A 15,203-nucleotide genomic window follows, 5' to 3' on the forward strand; every position below is an offset into this window, starting at 1 on the left:
CATGTTCAGAGTTCTGATTTGTTTTATTACATGGATGACATGCCCATAAGCGTATGGCTCACGGTCAGGATAGCAGCATCTTTCACCTAGTCAAATATATATACAGTTACAAACAAAGTGAGACCGCACAGGACACTTTACACTGTAAACATCTAATACATAAAACAAGTTGAGAGAAGAAAAACAAATTACAATGATAAAGATATTCTCAAGACTTAATTCTTTCTGGAGATCTATGCCAAACTCTCTTTGTAACCAATAACTTACTATTGAATTTTTTTTTTTAATGATAATATGCTATAGAACTAGTGACATAACATAGTACAACTGTACCACATTTTGGCTATTGAACTACAGAGAAAGGAAACAACTCTACTGGATCATGATTCTCCAAAAAAAATACATTAAAACATTGTGTGGTAATTACCTAATGGGGAACAGTTCACACTGATTTATGATCATGATCTGCAATTAATCTTTAACAATTTCATTATTAACGGATGCAAAATCCTCCCAGAATGAGAAATGACTCATGAAAATGTATGCGTTAGAGAGAATCCTGCACCTTAGTTATGGGAGAGCTCAACTGGCCCAGCGTCTACGACTCGGCTCTTTCTGCCTGCCGACATGATGATCTGAGTTCTAACTTCCTCCCTGAGAGCATCGTGCAAGTTCCTCTATCCTAGATGTGCCATTTTTGAGAGACCAGCCATCAAAGCTGCATGAACAGGATATGAGAGATTGTGCAAACATTTCTGAAGACGAAACATGAAGAAAAAAATAACTAATGTAAACTGAATGACAGAAGAATTAGTCCACATCTCCTCCACTGATCAGCATAACTCAGCTCACACAATCCTGTGATAAGGTAAACCGTGTGGCACTGTGGGTAGTGAGTGACTCCTGCACAGTGTTATTGAGAGAATGTCTCGTCTCTTAGCAAAACACACGAACTGTCCTGATTCTCCACACGCCGTTTAGGAACCAGCAAAGCTTTAAGAAAATTATTCACCAGACAGTTAATTATAATGTCTTATCTTTTTGTCAATAACTTTCACTGACTTAAATAAAGACTGCTAGCATACAATATCACTTACAACATTTTTCAGCATGTAAAGCTTTCAAATTGGACCTTGAACATGCTAAATGCACCGTAAGGGGCCGTTAACACGGAGTCTGTTTTTGCATTCTACTGCGCTGCAATTCAATTGGTTTCACTGTAAACCGGCTAGACGAATGTGTTCGATTGTTGCGCTCGTGTATTTTGCAGAGTCACGTGCATGACACGGCATTCTAAAAATGCCGTGCTTAAGATAAAAGTAGTTCAACTATATTTATAAAAAAAAAAGAAAAAAAAAAGAAAGTGTACTTGCATTTTTTTCTCATTCCTTTTTTCGACGCAAAAACGCGTCCTGTGTGAATGGCCCCTAAAGGCCCCGATATACTTCAAGCAAAATTGAAGAAAGCTGAACTTGTGGTATGTCATTTTGAACAAAATCAGGCCAAAACAAAGTTCAATTTGGGAGTCGAAACAGCTTGGCAAAGCAAACTTTCCAGAAAAGTTTGCTCGTTAGTAAATCCCTTCGAAACTACCATCGGTCCATGGCGATTACGTAATGGTAGTTGTGGCTCTGAGGCTCCGCCTTCTTTGATGTGGAAATCTTCTCCACTTCATTTCTTCTGTTCAGTCTGTCGAAACACAGTTGTAATTCTAATTGAAAGTCACACTGATTTTTTCATGTTTAATAATGTCAATCAACTTGCTAGCAATCTATTGTATAAAGTGCTATATAAATAAACATGACTTGACTGAAGTGATGAATTGCAGAGCTTGCGCAAACATATCCATATCGCAATCAGACACTTTCTTAACTGTTGTTTTCTCACCGCTGTCATTTTTGTTTTGTTTATTTTGCTATTGACAGAAATGCACGCGATGCATATTAACATCTTCTAATTGCTGCTCTCAGTAGTATGGGTGGTATCGGGACGTTCGCTAATAGCATTTCACTGCAAAAGTATTTCAAAATTATTTTTTATCTCTAAGCAAAGAACAAAAAATAAAACTTTGCTGTGAGTATATCGGGGCCTTAACACTTGATATACTGTTGATATACTGTTAGAGATTTCACACAATCGGTTTGTTTTGGATGGAAGTGCACATACTTACCATTTTTATGTTTCATGGATTTAGATCTTCTTGGTGAATTTGGATTCTGTACCAAAAAACAAAAACAAAAAAACAACCAAACATTAGCCTGCAGCCAGGATATGCAAATGAAAGTAATGAAAAGACATTGTAAAAGAATGATGCAAGCAACAATACACTACACTCTAGCACTGATTAGAGAGATAATGGGCCCTATTTTAAAGGAACACTCCACCGTTTTTTGAAATAGGGCTTATTCACCTTCTTTCCTACATTTAGATAGGTGGGCAAATGCATTTTTGTCTCAGTGCATGCATTGTTTTAGTTTGACAGGGTTGGCGCTAGCTTAGCTTAGCATAATGAATGGAATCCTTTGTTGCCAGCTAGCATGTCCTGAGTGATATAAATTTTTTTTTAAAAACCACCTAATTACTTCTTGTGGCCTGCGTATTCACAACAAGTACAAATAGCGATGCAGATTAACACTAGGCGATTTCCTATGCAGATTTTGACTTGGGACTATATTAGGGGGAAGCACAGGCGAAGCACTGCTACTTGGGCGCAGAGATATCACGCCCAAGTAGCAGTGCTTCGCCTGTGCTTCCCCCTAATATAGTCCTTAATATATAAGTCAATATCTGCCTAGGAAATCGCCTAGTGTTAATCTGCATTGCTATTTGTGCTTGTTGTGAATACGCAGGCCACAAGAAGTAATTAGGTAGGGTTTTTTTTATATTTTTATATCACTTTTATTCAGGACATGCAAGCTGGCAACAAAGGATTCCATTCATTATGCTAAGCTAAGCTCACGCCGACCCTGTCAAACTAAAACAATGCATGCACTGAGACAAAAATGCATTTGCCCACCTATCTAAATGTGGGAAAGAAGGTGAATAAGCCCTATTTCAAAAAACGGTGGAGTGTTCCTTTAACGATCTAAGCTCATGGTCTAAAGCACACTTAGAGCATGTCCGAATCCACTTTTGCTAGTTTTACGACAGGAAAAATGGTCGGCGCGCCAGGCGCATGGTCTAAAAGGTTGTGTCTATTCGCTTAATGAATAATGGGTGTGTTTTGGGCATAACGTGCAATAAACCAATCAGAGTCTCATCTCCGTTCCCTTTAAAAGCCAGTTGTGCTCGCCCCATGGCAGATTGCTATTTACAAGGCGGAATTTGCAAGTGGAAAAACTGAACACTTCTCTAGCGAGGAAACTGATTTGCGTGCGAGCAGACCATCTACGGGACAAAGTGTACACGCATTGTGGACCCACCTATAGACGCATATTACTAACGTGCTCTTTAAATAACAAATAAAAATGTATACCAGGTTTCAGTTGGTCATTGGTGCAGTCTATTTCAGTTGCCTCAAAATAGCAACGTGCCACCAATGCGCCTGAATGCATTTGCTATTTAAACAACGTGGGGCAGGATGCGAAAATGATAACTGTGTCGCACTGAAACTAGCAAAAAACACCTGCGTCGCACCTGGTGCTGCATTGCGCCGGCTGTTTGATAGGGCCCTGTGTCTGTATAAACAGCTTGTATCCAAAACATTATTGTTGACGGGAATTGTGGATAAGAATTCTACACCCTTTAATAAACTAATGTTACAGCTAAGTCTAGAGCACCAGATTCTGTGGCTACAAATGATGAGAGACCATCTAAGAGCAGAAAAAAACACCCATAACAGTAAAACAAACTTACCAAGAGTACAGGTTGTTTCAAAGAATGTAAAAATACCTTATCTGACTTTCTCTTCTTGGCTGAAAAGCAAAATATTGTAATATAATGTTAAAATGCAAAAACACACAGAGATATTGATAAATAGTTGCAGTCACTATTTATGCAATGAAGTCCCTCAAGTGGTTTAGCAATAATCCAGAATATTCCCAAGAAAGGTGATGTATAACAGTCTCACCTTTCTTTTCTGCCCCATAAGACCAGTCATTGTCGTTGACATCATCATTGTCTTCTTGATCGCTCTCTGATTTGTTCGTGTTGTTGCCGCTTGCAATTCTAAATGTACATTTATACACACACACACATTACCCTCACATGTTCCAAAAGCGCAGTCACATGACCAGCATTATCAATAATGGATTCCAGAAATTCAGACAAGCACAACCCTTTATGAACATGTGCCTGGAGTTCAGGTGGCATCTACAGTTTCCTATGGGCGGTGAATGTAATGTTTAGTCATAATACCTGCGGTTGGCGATGCGACTGCTGTTGCGGCCCATGCCGAGGCATTTCTCCAGGTGAGGAGCAAAGCGTGAGGCGGCGATGCTCCGGCTGCAGTTGGGACATACGCACTCTTTGTTTTTCCACTGGTTGTACACTTGCCCAAAAATGTCTACTCCAGGCTGGTCCACGATTTCTACAAGAGACAGTGAAAAATGTGTTTCAGGTGGATTTTCAGTTAAAGACTGCTTAAATTTGGGTCAGTTCCTCCAAATACCGCATACATCAAGTCGGTTCACTTACTCACATTAGAATAAATGGGAGAAAAGCTGCATTCACACCATGCCGTAATAACCGTAACGATTCTGAACTGTAAAAATGGTGGAGGGGCAGGGAATAAGAAAAATATATAGGACAGGACTTGATTTTGCCCATCTGGAATTGATTGGATGGTTGTGGTTTCTATTGCTGTGATCTCATGTGAGTGACAGGCTGTTCCGCCCTCACACCAGTAAACACATCATATCAGAGGGTTGCTGCAAGGAGGAGGGGAAGTTATTTTGATTGAAGATTATTGTAAAAAATAATGATGCACACGAATAAATCATTTATAATAAATACGCAATAAATAAGCAATATTCCATAAAATAAGAATGGCCAATTTTGCTTTCATGGTTACTTTTAAAGGGGTGGTATAATGCCCTTTTCACAAGATGTAAAATAAGTCTTTGATGTCCCCAGAGTGTGTATGTGAAGTTTTAGCTCAAAATACTCCACAGATATTTTTATATAGCATGTTAAAATTGTCACGTTGTTTTTGTGTTATTCCCTTGCAAATGAGCTGCTGCTCCTGGCACAGGGGGCGGAGCTTCAATAGCTCATGTCCTTTTACCTCACACAGACATGCACTGAAAATGTAAAAAACTTTTAGCCTTTTATGTTCAAACCAGAGTCAGACAATGATGGAGAGACTCAAGAAGAAGTGACAACATGTAGAATGCAACAGGACGTTTCTGAATGGTTAGTTGATGAATTAATGTTGCTTATGTGTAGTTATCTTCTAGTCATTGATTGGCATATTCTGTCTTGATAATCTATAAATCGCATTCCCGGGGGCAGGGTTTATGTAAATTTTAGGGTTTGTGATGTCACTAACCCGGGAGGAAAGTCGTGTAGTCCCTACCAGCCGTTTGTTGTAGTCCTTACCAGCCGTTTGTTGTAGTCCTTAAAGCAATTTCTTTAAAAGAAAATATCTCCCTTTGCTTTGAACTTTGTGCATTGTAACTTTGCAGATGTTGTTTATGCTCAAACAGTTCTTCGGAACACAAGTGAAGATCTTTTTGATGAAATCTTACAGCTTTCTGTTCCTCCATAGATAGCTACGCACTTGCCACTTTGATGCTTCAAAAAGTTCATAAAGAGATCGTAAAACTAATCCATATGAATTGAGCATTTTAGTCCAAATTTTCTGAAGAGGCACAAATTGCTTTATATGATGAACAGATTGAATTTAGGCTTTTATTCACATATAAACATTCATCAACTCACACATCAGTTGTGATAAATGGAAGCTCAAGCATGTTCGCTTGACATGCAAGAACCAATGAGGTTCATTCTTGTGTTACGCAGCACGTTTGAGCTTCTGCAAGAACTAATGAGGTTCATTCTCGTGTTGCGCAGCACGTTTGAGCTTCCGCAAGAACCAATGAGGTTTGTTCTTAGGCACCAAGCAGGTGGTTGAGCTTCTGTTATGTTTGCTGATCAATGGTTAAAAGTTAATAGAATCCTAAATTAAATCTGTTCATCATATAAAATAAACCGCTCAATTTATATGGATTAGTTTTACGATCTCTTTATGAACTTTTTGAAGCGTCAAAGTGGTTGTTGCGTAGCTGTCTATGCAGAGAGCTCTCAGATTTCATTTAAAATATCTTAATTTGTGTTTCGAAGATGAACGACAGTCTTACAGGTGTGTAACGACACGAGGGTAAGTAATAAATGACAGAGTTTTCATTTTTTGGTGAACAAATCTTTAACGTAAGTGCTAAAGTGGAATATTGCATAAAACATTTGTGAAATAAACCTCTGTTTTCCATCCATGTATTCAAGAGACCAAACAGTTGATTGCCATAATCAAGAAACGTGTCAGAGTCTCACCAAAGTCTTTCATACTCTCTTGGTCTGTATCATCCAGGAAAAAGTATCCCTGTTTGACAGCCCTGTGAACTTCAAAACAAAGACCCAGACAGGTATCTTCCACCAGGTCAGACAGGATCTCTTGAGCAAAGCCCTGTGGGTGAAGGCGCGACACATGCAAGCATTAATGCGCTTGAATCACATAGTAACATTCAGAAAGATTAACATCACATTCACATCGCACTCACTGGACACAGCTGGGAAAACCAATGAAATGAGTGTAAAATGTATATCCTAAGAGATGAGCTTCATGACACACCCGCATAAGCTTTTGTTTATTTAACACTGATCAAATTAAGCAGAATATAACATGAAAAACAAAGGCTCACCTCCATCTTACTGTTGTCCATACTGGACAGAGACACGTCCTCCATTTTCATTTGCAAAAGCTCCAGGAGAAAGCACTGCTGTCTACATTCTGTAGTGCAGCAGTCATGGGCTGAGGAGAGGCTGAAACAACAACCCAAACAAAGGAAGACAAACAGAGAAACAGGCAGGGAATGAGACAGCAATATATGATCCCGGCTGAAATTATAAAAGCATACAAAACAAAAGTCCTCACCGTGTATTTATGGATGTACTTATAATATTATGAACAATCGGATATATAAATGATACACACCGCTGTAAAAAAAAAAAAAAAAAAAAAAAAAAACACTGCTAAAGGAATGAGCGATAGTCAATGCATTGCCTCGAATAAGGGCCGTTTATACTGCGTACTGCAAACACTCGCATATCATATCGCAATGATTAATGCTGTTTCGTATTAACAAGGGTAACATGTATCATATACTTTTGTCAATCGATGATTGATAACACGTAACGTTAAGTTAACGTTACATCCCGGCTCGCCTTCGTTCGCCTTGACTGAAATAACAGGTTACGTTCAGAAGCTTGAACACAGATTAACTAAAATGCTGTAATGGCATAAGATAATAAGTGACAAAGTACGTCATTAAGTATGATTGATGCAAAACATTTTATTATTAATATTATAAAGATGTTTACAGGGTAAGATTTGCGTCCATTGGCTTGGATAGCCGCCCTCTACTGACTGACTTGAATTTGAGTCGTAAGAGGTTATAGCACTTCATACTGCTTCCGAAAATCCCCAAAAATACTGTCGTGTGATCTCTATTGTTTATCTGTATTATATGGACATTACTGTCTGTCACTCACCAGCTCTGGAATGGAGGCTGTTGCTGTTGTCGGTCTGTTCACTCCACTGACTGAAGCTGCTCATCTGTTCAAATCAATAATGAAATTTGTCTCTACTAGGTCTTTGTCCCATTAATGATATGCGCATGAAAGGGAACACATACAACAGGGCCAATGAGACATTTCCCTTAAAGTATTTCCTCACTGACAAAACAAAGTTCCACATTCAGCGTTCAATCTCTTATCCTCGTCCGCAGACTTCCATTTCCATTTCCCTTTACCCAGACCTCACCAATCGATTCTCGTTCATCGTATGCTGCTGAAATGCCTCACCGTCACCGCAGAATCGTCTAGCCAGGTCTGAGAGAAATAAAATGGAAATTAAACTAAAGTTCTCACTTATTTTGTCGTATCTGCTATATATTCTTATACAGAAACACAACATAATTAATCATTTTTTAACTAAAATTAAAATGTAAAATGTAAACGGAAAACATAACAGCTAATTTAAAATATTAAAGTCCCCCTGTAAGTAAATAATTGTATCCCTTAAAACTCATCTTTGATCACCAAAATGACATTTAAACATATTTTAATAATAATAAAAAGTCTTTCATAACTTGAAATAGCTTTACAACCATGCCTCATTTAATGTGGTTCTATTATGCAAATTAGCCCCGCCTCCACTTACTCGCACCAGCTCGTTGACGATCACACATTGATGTAATTGGGTAAGGTAGTTTGTGACGTCAGAAACACCAGCGATTTCAATCTGTTTTAGTGACTGTCTGTGGTTAACTGCCGTTTTAAAGAGAACATATTCAGCAATGGTGTTGACATAATAAGTTTACTACATCATTTGCTACAATTTCTAGTTGTTTATACTAAAACTAAATACAGCTTACCCAACATCTCAGATTAACCTGACATAGCTTCCGTTACTACTAGCACAACACGCTAGTAATTCGCTAGCCTGTTAACGCGCCACCCGTGCGCTCAGCTATTTTTATTTATTTATTTTCTCTCGCGCCTTTGAGTTTATAAAAGCTCAGGTGAGTAAGAATCACTCAACAAACACGGTGAGTAATGTCTTGTCCTGTTATTATCATGCGTCGCGTCTGAATGCGTTGTTGTTTTTGAAGCTCTATCGATTTGATTTATAATTCTTGATTTTTCTCTTTAAACTCTCTTACAACGAACATTTTCTACTTTTCCTCACTGAGAAGCACTACTGCTCAAACCTCATAGTTACAACGCGGACTGTTGAGCAGACGCGTCTCAAGCCTATTAGTGATCCAACGTTGGATATGGTACGTCCGTGGATCACGGCTGAACGCGTCTTCTCCACACTCACTTACAAACAAACATTTTATTTATTTTTTGTTCGCCTATCGTGCGTCTACTCTACACCTCTACCACTAAAAAAAACAACCTAAAAAACCTCATAGTTACAACGCGGACTGTTGAGCAGACGCGTCTCAAGCCTATTAGTGATCCAACGCTGGATACTCTTAAAGGTACGTCCGTGGATCACGGCTGAACGTGTCTTCTCCACACTCACTTACAAACAAACATATTTTTTTCGCCTATCGTGCGTCTACTCTACACCCCTACCACTAAAAATAAAAAAATAAAATAAAATAAAATAAAATAAACGGATTATATCCAAGACTTCAGTCATAAATTAGTATTAATATTGATAGCATCACTGGTAGCTTCGTTGCTAACTCACTATCCATCTGTTAAAATGGCGAATATATCAGATGTAAGTAGTCTACCATTTGGTGCAGGTGAGGACACATTTGAGCTGCACGCACTGCAGTCTGAGCTGGAAGCTGTTGAGAAACAGATCCACGACCTTTTATTGAGACAGGCCGAGCTGAGAGACCGGTGTTTGGCTCTTGAAACATCACGCGCCGATGCACACAAATCAGTGTTTAACGTTACTAACCCGCTGACTCCGACCGCGTCTACTCCGTGCGTTCCTCAGCATCGGTCGCAATCAGCCATGGTCTCGTTCACTCCGGCTCCAACACGCCACCACGAAGCCTGGGTGGTTCCGCAGCGGAAGACGCGAGTCAGGTTTAGACCAAGACTTTCTCCGACCCTCCCGGTTTTCGAGTTATCCACACAAAACCGCTTCTCCCCTCTACGCGAAACAGAACGCGATGCTGTGATCATCGGCGATTCCATCGTTCGGCACGTACACGCTACGTTAGGTAAAAGTAAGGTGCACAGTCACTGCTTTCCTGGTGCTCGTGTTTCTGAAATCGCTGCTCGCGTTCCCGAGATCCTGAACGGTGACGAGCGCGTCGGAACTGTGGTCCTGCACGCGGGAGTGAACGACATCAGGCTGCGCCAGACGGAGATTCTGAAGAAAGACTTCAGGAATCTAATCGATACGGTACGCAGCACATCGCCTGAAACAACGATTATTGTGTCAGGACCGCTTCCCACGTACCGATTAGGGCATGAAAAGTTCAGCAGATTATTTGCGCTAAATGAATGGTTAATGTCATGGTGCAATGAGCAGAAACTGCTCTTTGTAAATAATTGGAATCTGTTTTGGGAGCGTCCTAGGCTTTTCCGTGCTGATGGCTTACACCCAAGCAGATTCGGAGCGGATCTTCTGTCAGATAACATCTCCAAAATGTTAAATACCCTTTGACTAGTAACCAAAAGTCCAAATCAAAGTCTCTGCTGCACCAATTTAACTGATATAAATACTAGTGTAGAACATTGCATAGAAACCGTGTCTATTCCTCGTTTAGTGAGATCAAATAATAAATCTACTGCAGGATCTAGGAAAAATCTAATTGTTATTAAAACAGAAAATGTTGCTATTGGTAAACAAAAACTATTTCTAAAGCTAGGTCTTCTAAACATTAGATCACTCACACCTAAGGCAGTTATTGTAAATGAAATAGTCACAGATAATAGCTTCGATGTACTTTGCCTTACTGAAACCTGGCTTAAACCAAATGATTATTTCGGTATTAATGAGTCTACTCCTCCTGGATACTGTTATAAGCATGAGCCCCGTCTGATTGGTCGTGGCGGAGGTGTTGCAACCATTTATAAAGATATTCTAAATGTTACTCAGAAAACGGGTTATACGTTTATTTCATTTGAAGTACTTGTACTAAATGTTACGCTCTTAGATGTTAGAAAAACATCCCTATTATCTCTAGCCTTGGCTACCGTATATAGACCGCAAGGGCCTTACGCTGATTTCCTAAAAGAGTTTGCAGATTTTCTCTCAGACCTATTAGTCAATGTCGATAAAGCATTAATTGTTGGAGATTTGAACATACACGTGACGTAGATAATCCAAATGATGCGTTAGGAGCTGCGTTTACAGATTTATTAAATTCATTTGGGGTCAAGCAAAACGTCACCGGACCAACACATCGTCTTAATCATACACTCGATTTAATTATATCACATGGAACCGAGCCAACCGATATAGTTATCATTCCACAAAGTGATGATGTCACTGACCACTACATGGTAACTTGCATATTACGTACTGCTGTAATATGTCATGCGGCGTCGCGTTATCAACCAGGCAGAACAATCCTCCCATCCACCATAGATAATTTCTCAAATTGCTTATCTAATCTGTCTCAGCTGCTGCCTGAACCCAAACAAACAGATGAACTAGAAGAACTAACTAGCACTATGAGCACCGTTCTCTCTAGAACATTGGATGTGGTTGCACCTATTAAATTAAAAAAGGTCAGAGAGAAAAATAAAGCACCATGGTATAACAATACTACGCATGTTTTAAAGAGAGAAACCCGTATTTTAGAGCGTAAATGGAAACAAACTAATTTAGAGGTCTTTAGAATCGCGTGGAAAGACAGTGTGTCACGTTATAAAAAGGCCCTAAAAGCGGCCAGGGTTGAGCACCTCCGCAAACTAATAGAAAACAACCAAAACAATCCAAGGTTTTTATTTAACACCGTGGCTAGACTAACAAATAAACAGACGTCACCCGAACAAAATATCCCGTTACAGTTCAGTAGTAATGATTTCATGAACTTCTTCACTGAGAAAATAGAAAGCATCAGAACCACAATTGTAAACGTTCAATCTTCAATCGCGCCTTATAATTCAGCTTCAACTATCACCCCGCAAGAACAATTACAGTGCTTTACAACTATAGAACAAAAAGAGTTAAATAAACGTATCACTTCATCTAAAACAACAACATGTTTATTAGATCCTATACCAACTAAACTACTGAAAGAAGTGTTACCTGTAGTGGAAGAGCCTCTCCTCAATATTATTAACTCGTCTTTATCTTTAGGTCATGTTCCAAGAACATTTAAACTGGCAGTTATAAAACCTCTCATTAAGAAACCACAATTAGATCATAATAATCTAGCAAATTATAGACCCATTTCAAATCTTCCATTTATGTCTAAAATATTAGAAAAAGTGGTGTCTGCTCAACTGGGCTCTTTCTTGCAACAAAATGATATCTATGAAAAGTTTCAGTCTGGATTCAGACCGCATCATAGCACTGAAACTGCGCTCGTTAAAATCACAAATGATTTAGTTTTAGCTTCTGACCAAGGCTGTATCTCAATACTAGTTTTACTTGATCTTAGTGCTGCGTTCGATACTATAGATCATACATTACTCTTAGATCGACTACAAAATTATACTGGTGTTCAAGGACAAGCACTAAGCTGGTTCAAATCATACCTATCTGACCGCTACCATTTTGTCTATTTAAATGGAGAAAAATCGATCATAACTCCAGAAAACTATGGAGTGCCGCAGGGATCTGTATTAGGCCCTCTGTTATTTTCCATATATATGATGCCACTTGGAAATATTATAAGGAAACATGGAATTAGTTTCCATTGTTATGCTGATGACACTCAAATATATATTTCATCACGGCCGGATGAAAACGCTAAATTTTCCAAATTGACAGAGTGTGTTAAAGATATAAAAGATTGGATGACGCGTAATTTTCTTTTATTAAATCCAGACAAGACTGAGGTAATACTTATCGGTTCAAAAAACCGCCCACAAAACCTCGCACAATACAACTTTAACATCATAGGATGTCCAGTTACTTTATCCTCTACAGTAAAAGACCTGGGTGTTATACTCGATTGCAACCTGTCTTTTGAAAATCATATTTCATATGTTACAAAAACAGCCCTTTTCCACCTTAGAAACATTGCTAAGCTACGTAATATGCTATCAGTTTCTGATGCAGAAAAGTTAGTTCATGCATTCATGACCTCGAGACTGGATTACTGTAATGCTTTATTAGCTGGTTGTCCTGCATCCTCAATAAACAAGCTACAGTTTGTCCAAAATGCCGCCGCAAGAGTTCTTACGAGATCAAGAAAATATGATCATATAACACCGATTTTATCATCACTGCATTGGTTACCTATAAAGTTCCGTATTAATTACAAGGTATTGCTACTGACTTATAAAGCCCTAAACGGCTTAGCTCCAGTCTATTTAACAGATCTTCTATCACCCTATAATCCATCGCGCTCTTTAAGATCACTAAATTCAAGGCTTTTGGTCATACCTAGGATATCCAGAACCACCAAAGGAGGGAGAGCATTTTCACATTTGGCTCCAAAACTCTGGAATAGTCTTCCTGATACTGTTCGTTGCTCAGACTCGCTCTCCCAGTTTAAAACTAGATTAAAGTCGCATCTCTTCAGCCAGGCATTCATATAATCCTACAGATCAAACTACAATCCGTCCTCTAGCTCATAAATGCCAGAGGAGAACTGGCCCCCGACTGAGCCTGGGTTCTCCCAAGGTTTTTTTTTCTCCATTAGGTCACCTGATGCAGTTTTAGGACACCATTAGGTCACTTGATGGAGTTTTTCGGTTCCTTGCCACTGTTGCCTTTGGCTTGCTCAGTTGGGGATATTTTGGGGATATTTAATCTAATTTTATCAATCAATAAATTCCTCTTGAAACAAACTTTGTTGTATTATTTTAATTTAATACTGTGAAGCTGCTTTGATACAATCTGTATTGTGAAAAGCGCTATACAAATAAACTTGACTTGACTTGACATATGAATTTGCACATTGTTTGTCTTAAAGTAGCCTATATTAAAAATACCACTTAGACATACAAGCTTGATTTTCACCACAGGGGGACTTTAATAAAAAACAGTATCTCACTGATACTAAAATAATGCTGTTGCATTATGTTTTGTTTTGTTATTTGAAATCTTTCCTGCTAGTGATTTATCTATACGAAAGCTGAGAGTCATATTGGAATGTTGAATCCTGTCCATGAACACCTATAGAGCAAGTGAAGTGTGTCTCTGAAACCATATTAATTCACATGTATGAATATCCATATCTGCTAACAGCTGATTTATTTATTTTTTATTTATTTATTTTTTACAGAATTTGGTTTATCATTAATGTCGGATGTTGCATATGGTACTGTATGTGCATATAAGCTCTTATAAATATTATTGATCATCAGAGAACTCTACCAAGATTCCAATGGTTCTTACAACCATAGCTGCACAAAGTTGCACAAAATCATTGTGAGCAATAACCTCATCTGAATTTTTACCATTCAAAGATGACGGCTGCGTTGACATAAGGAAACTAACTTTAGGGTCCCATATGTTACAACATTCTGTTGATGGTAAAGCAAAACAGCATAACAACAAACTATTATGGCCACATTATGTAGCATTAGAATAATTTTTATTCCAAATATGCCACTGTTATGCATTGTCACATTGACATTGTCACATTTTTTTTTATTTTTTTTGTGCCCGTTACATGTTTTTTGATGTAGATCTATCTGACAGCATAACATACTGGTATAATTAAGTTTTTTTTTAAGTTTTTGAACGATCATTACTAGTCCAATGACATCTAGACCAGTAATAGCACATCTTTATGAGGGCAAAGCAAATCTTCTCCAACAAGACAAAGTAGGCCTATTTGTAAAAATTAAAATTAAATAAAAACAAAACAAAAAAGACCTAGGCTACATTAATCATTTCTTTATAATGCAGGGAGAATATCTTATCTGTGAAATGAGCTGGTCCTATGTGTATTTTAAAGACCTTCATAATGCATTAGCCTACCTTACTGAATATTAGTGCAAAAGTTATTAAAGGCACTTGTATATTTAAATGTTGCATGTCATGATGACGTCATCTTGTAAGAACTGTATTAGACCATTGTAATATCAATTTACAGACAGAAAAACCACACACAGCAGTAAAATGAACATAATTCATTGTTTTGTCAAATTTTTCATGTGCTGGCTGCACTTAAAAAAAAAACGAGTTTGGTTGCAGGAAAAGGATCTATAATGGCATCTGAGATTCAGAATACACATCCACTCCTGGCTCCTCTTCAAATGTTGCCTTGGAATCATCACCGTCAAGCTATATTGAAGATACAAAGTACTATGAATTATTATGAAAAGTGAAATGGAAAGTTCACTATGACTTGGAATATAGCATGTACGTCAAGTAGACTACTGCT

General features: G+C 38.3%; 2 protein-coding genes and 1 long non-coding RNA gene across 5 annotated transcripts in view; 1 reads left to right on the forward strand and 2 right to left on the reverse strand.

The window, feature by feature from the left end:
* Window positions 1-7,974, reverse strand: atxn7l3b (ataxin 7 like 3b). 3 transcript variants are annotated; one of them, XM_082151685.1, is made up of 8 exons: window positions 7,708-7,974; window positions 6,858-6,978; window positions 6,490-6,622; window positions 4,357-4,528; window positions 4,070-4,167; window positions 3,856-3,914; window positions 2,171-2,216; window positions 1-1,689 (listed from the first exon to the last, which is right to left on the reverse strand). In XM_082151685.1, exons 2-8 carry the CDS (start codon window positions 6,906-6,908, stop codon window positions 1,685-1,687), a joined length of 564 nt encoding a protein of 187 aa, XP_082007811.1. In that variant the 5' UTR covers window positions 6,909-6,978; window positions 7,708-7,974; the 3' UTR covers window positions 1-1,684. The 3 variants fall into 3 exon arrangements, with proteins under 3 accessions (XP_082007811.1, XP_082007812.1, XP_082007810.1); XM_082151686.1 differs by having other exon boundaries at window positions 3,892-3,914; window positions 7,708-7,973; XM_082151684.1 differs by lacking the exons at window positions 1-1,689; window positions 2,171-2,216 and having other exon boundaries at window positions 3,063-3,914.
* Window positions 2,223-14,460, forward strand: LOC309485087. The gene is made up of 2 exons (XR_014201048.1): window positions 2,223-3,069; window positions 12,776-14,460. It is a non-coding gene; the product is annotated as an uncharacterized lncRNA (long non-coding RNA).
* The window catches only part of slc4a1b (solute carrier family 4 member 1b (Diego blood group)), a 20,084-nt gene continuing 19,254 nt past the window's right edge, over window positions 14,374-15,203 (reverse strand). The window contains exon 17 of the mRNA XM_082151680.1: window positions 14,374-15,103. Within this exon, the coding sequence (XP_082007806.1) occupies window positions 15,023-15,103 (81 nt within the window). The 3' untranslated portion in view covers window positions 14,374-15,022. The remainder of the gene's footprint in view (window positions 15,104-15,203) is intronic.

Source organism: Leuciscus leuciscus, assembly GCF_965113295.1.
Source record: "Leuciscus leuciscus genome assembly, chromosome: 21".
In the NCBI taxonomy this organism is placed as follows: Eukaryota; Metazoa; Chordata; class Actinopteri; order Cypriniformes; family Leuciscidae; genus Leuciscus; species Leuciscus leuciscus.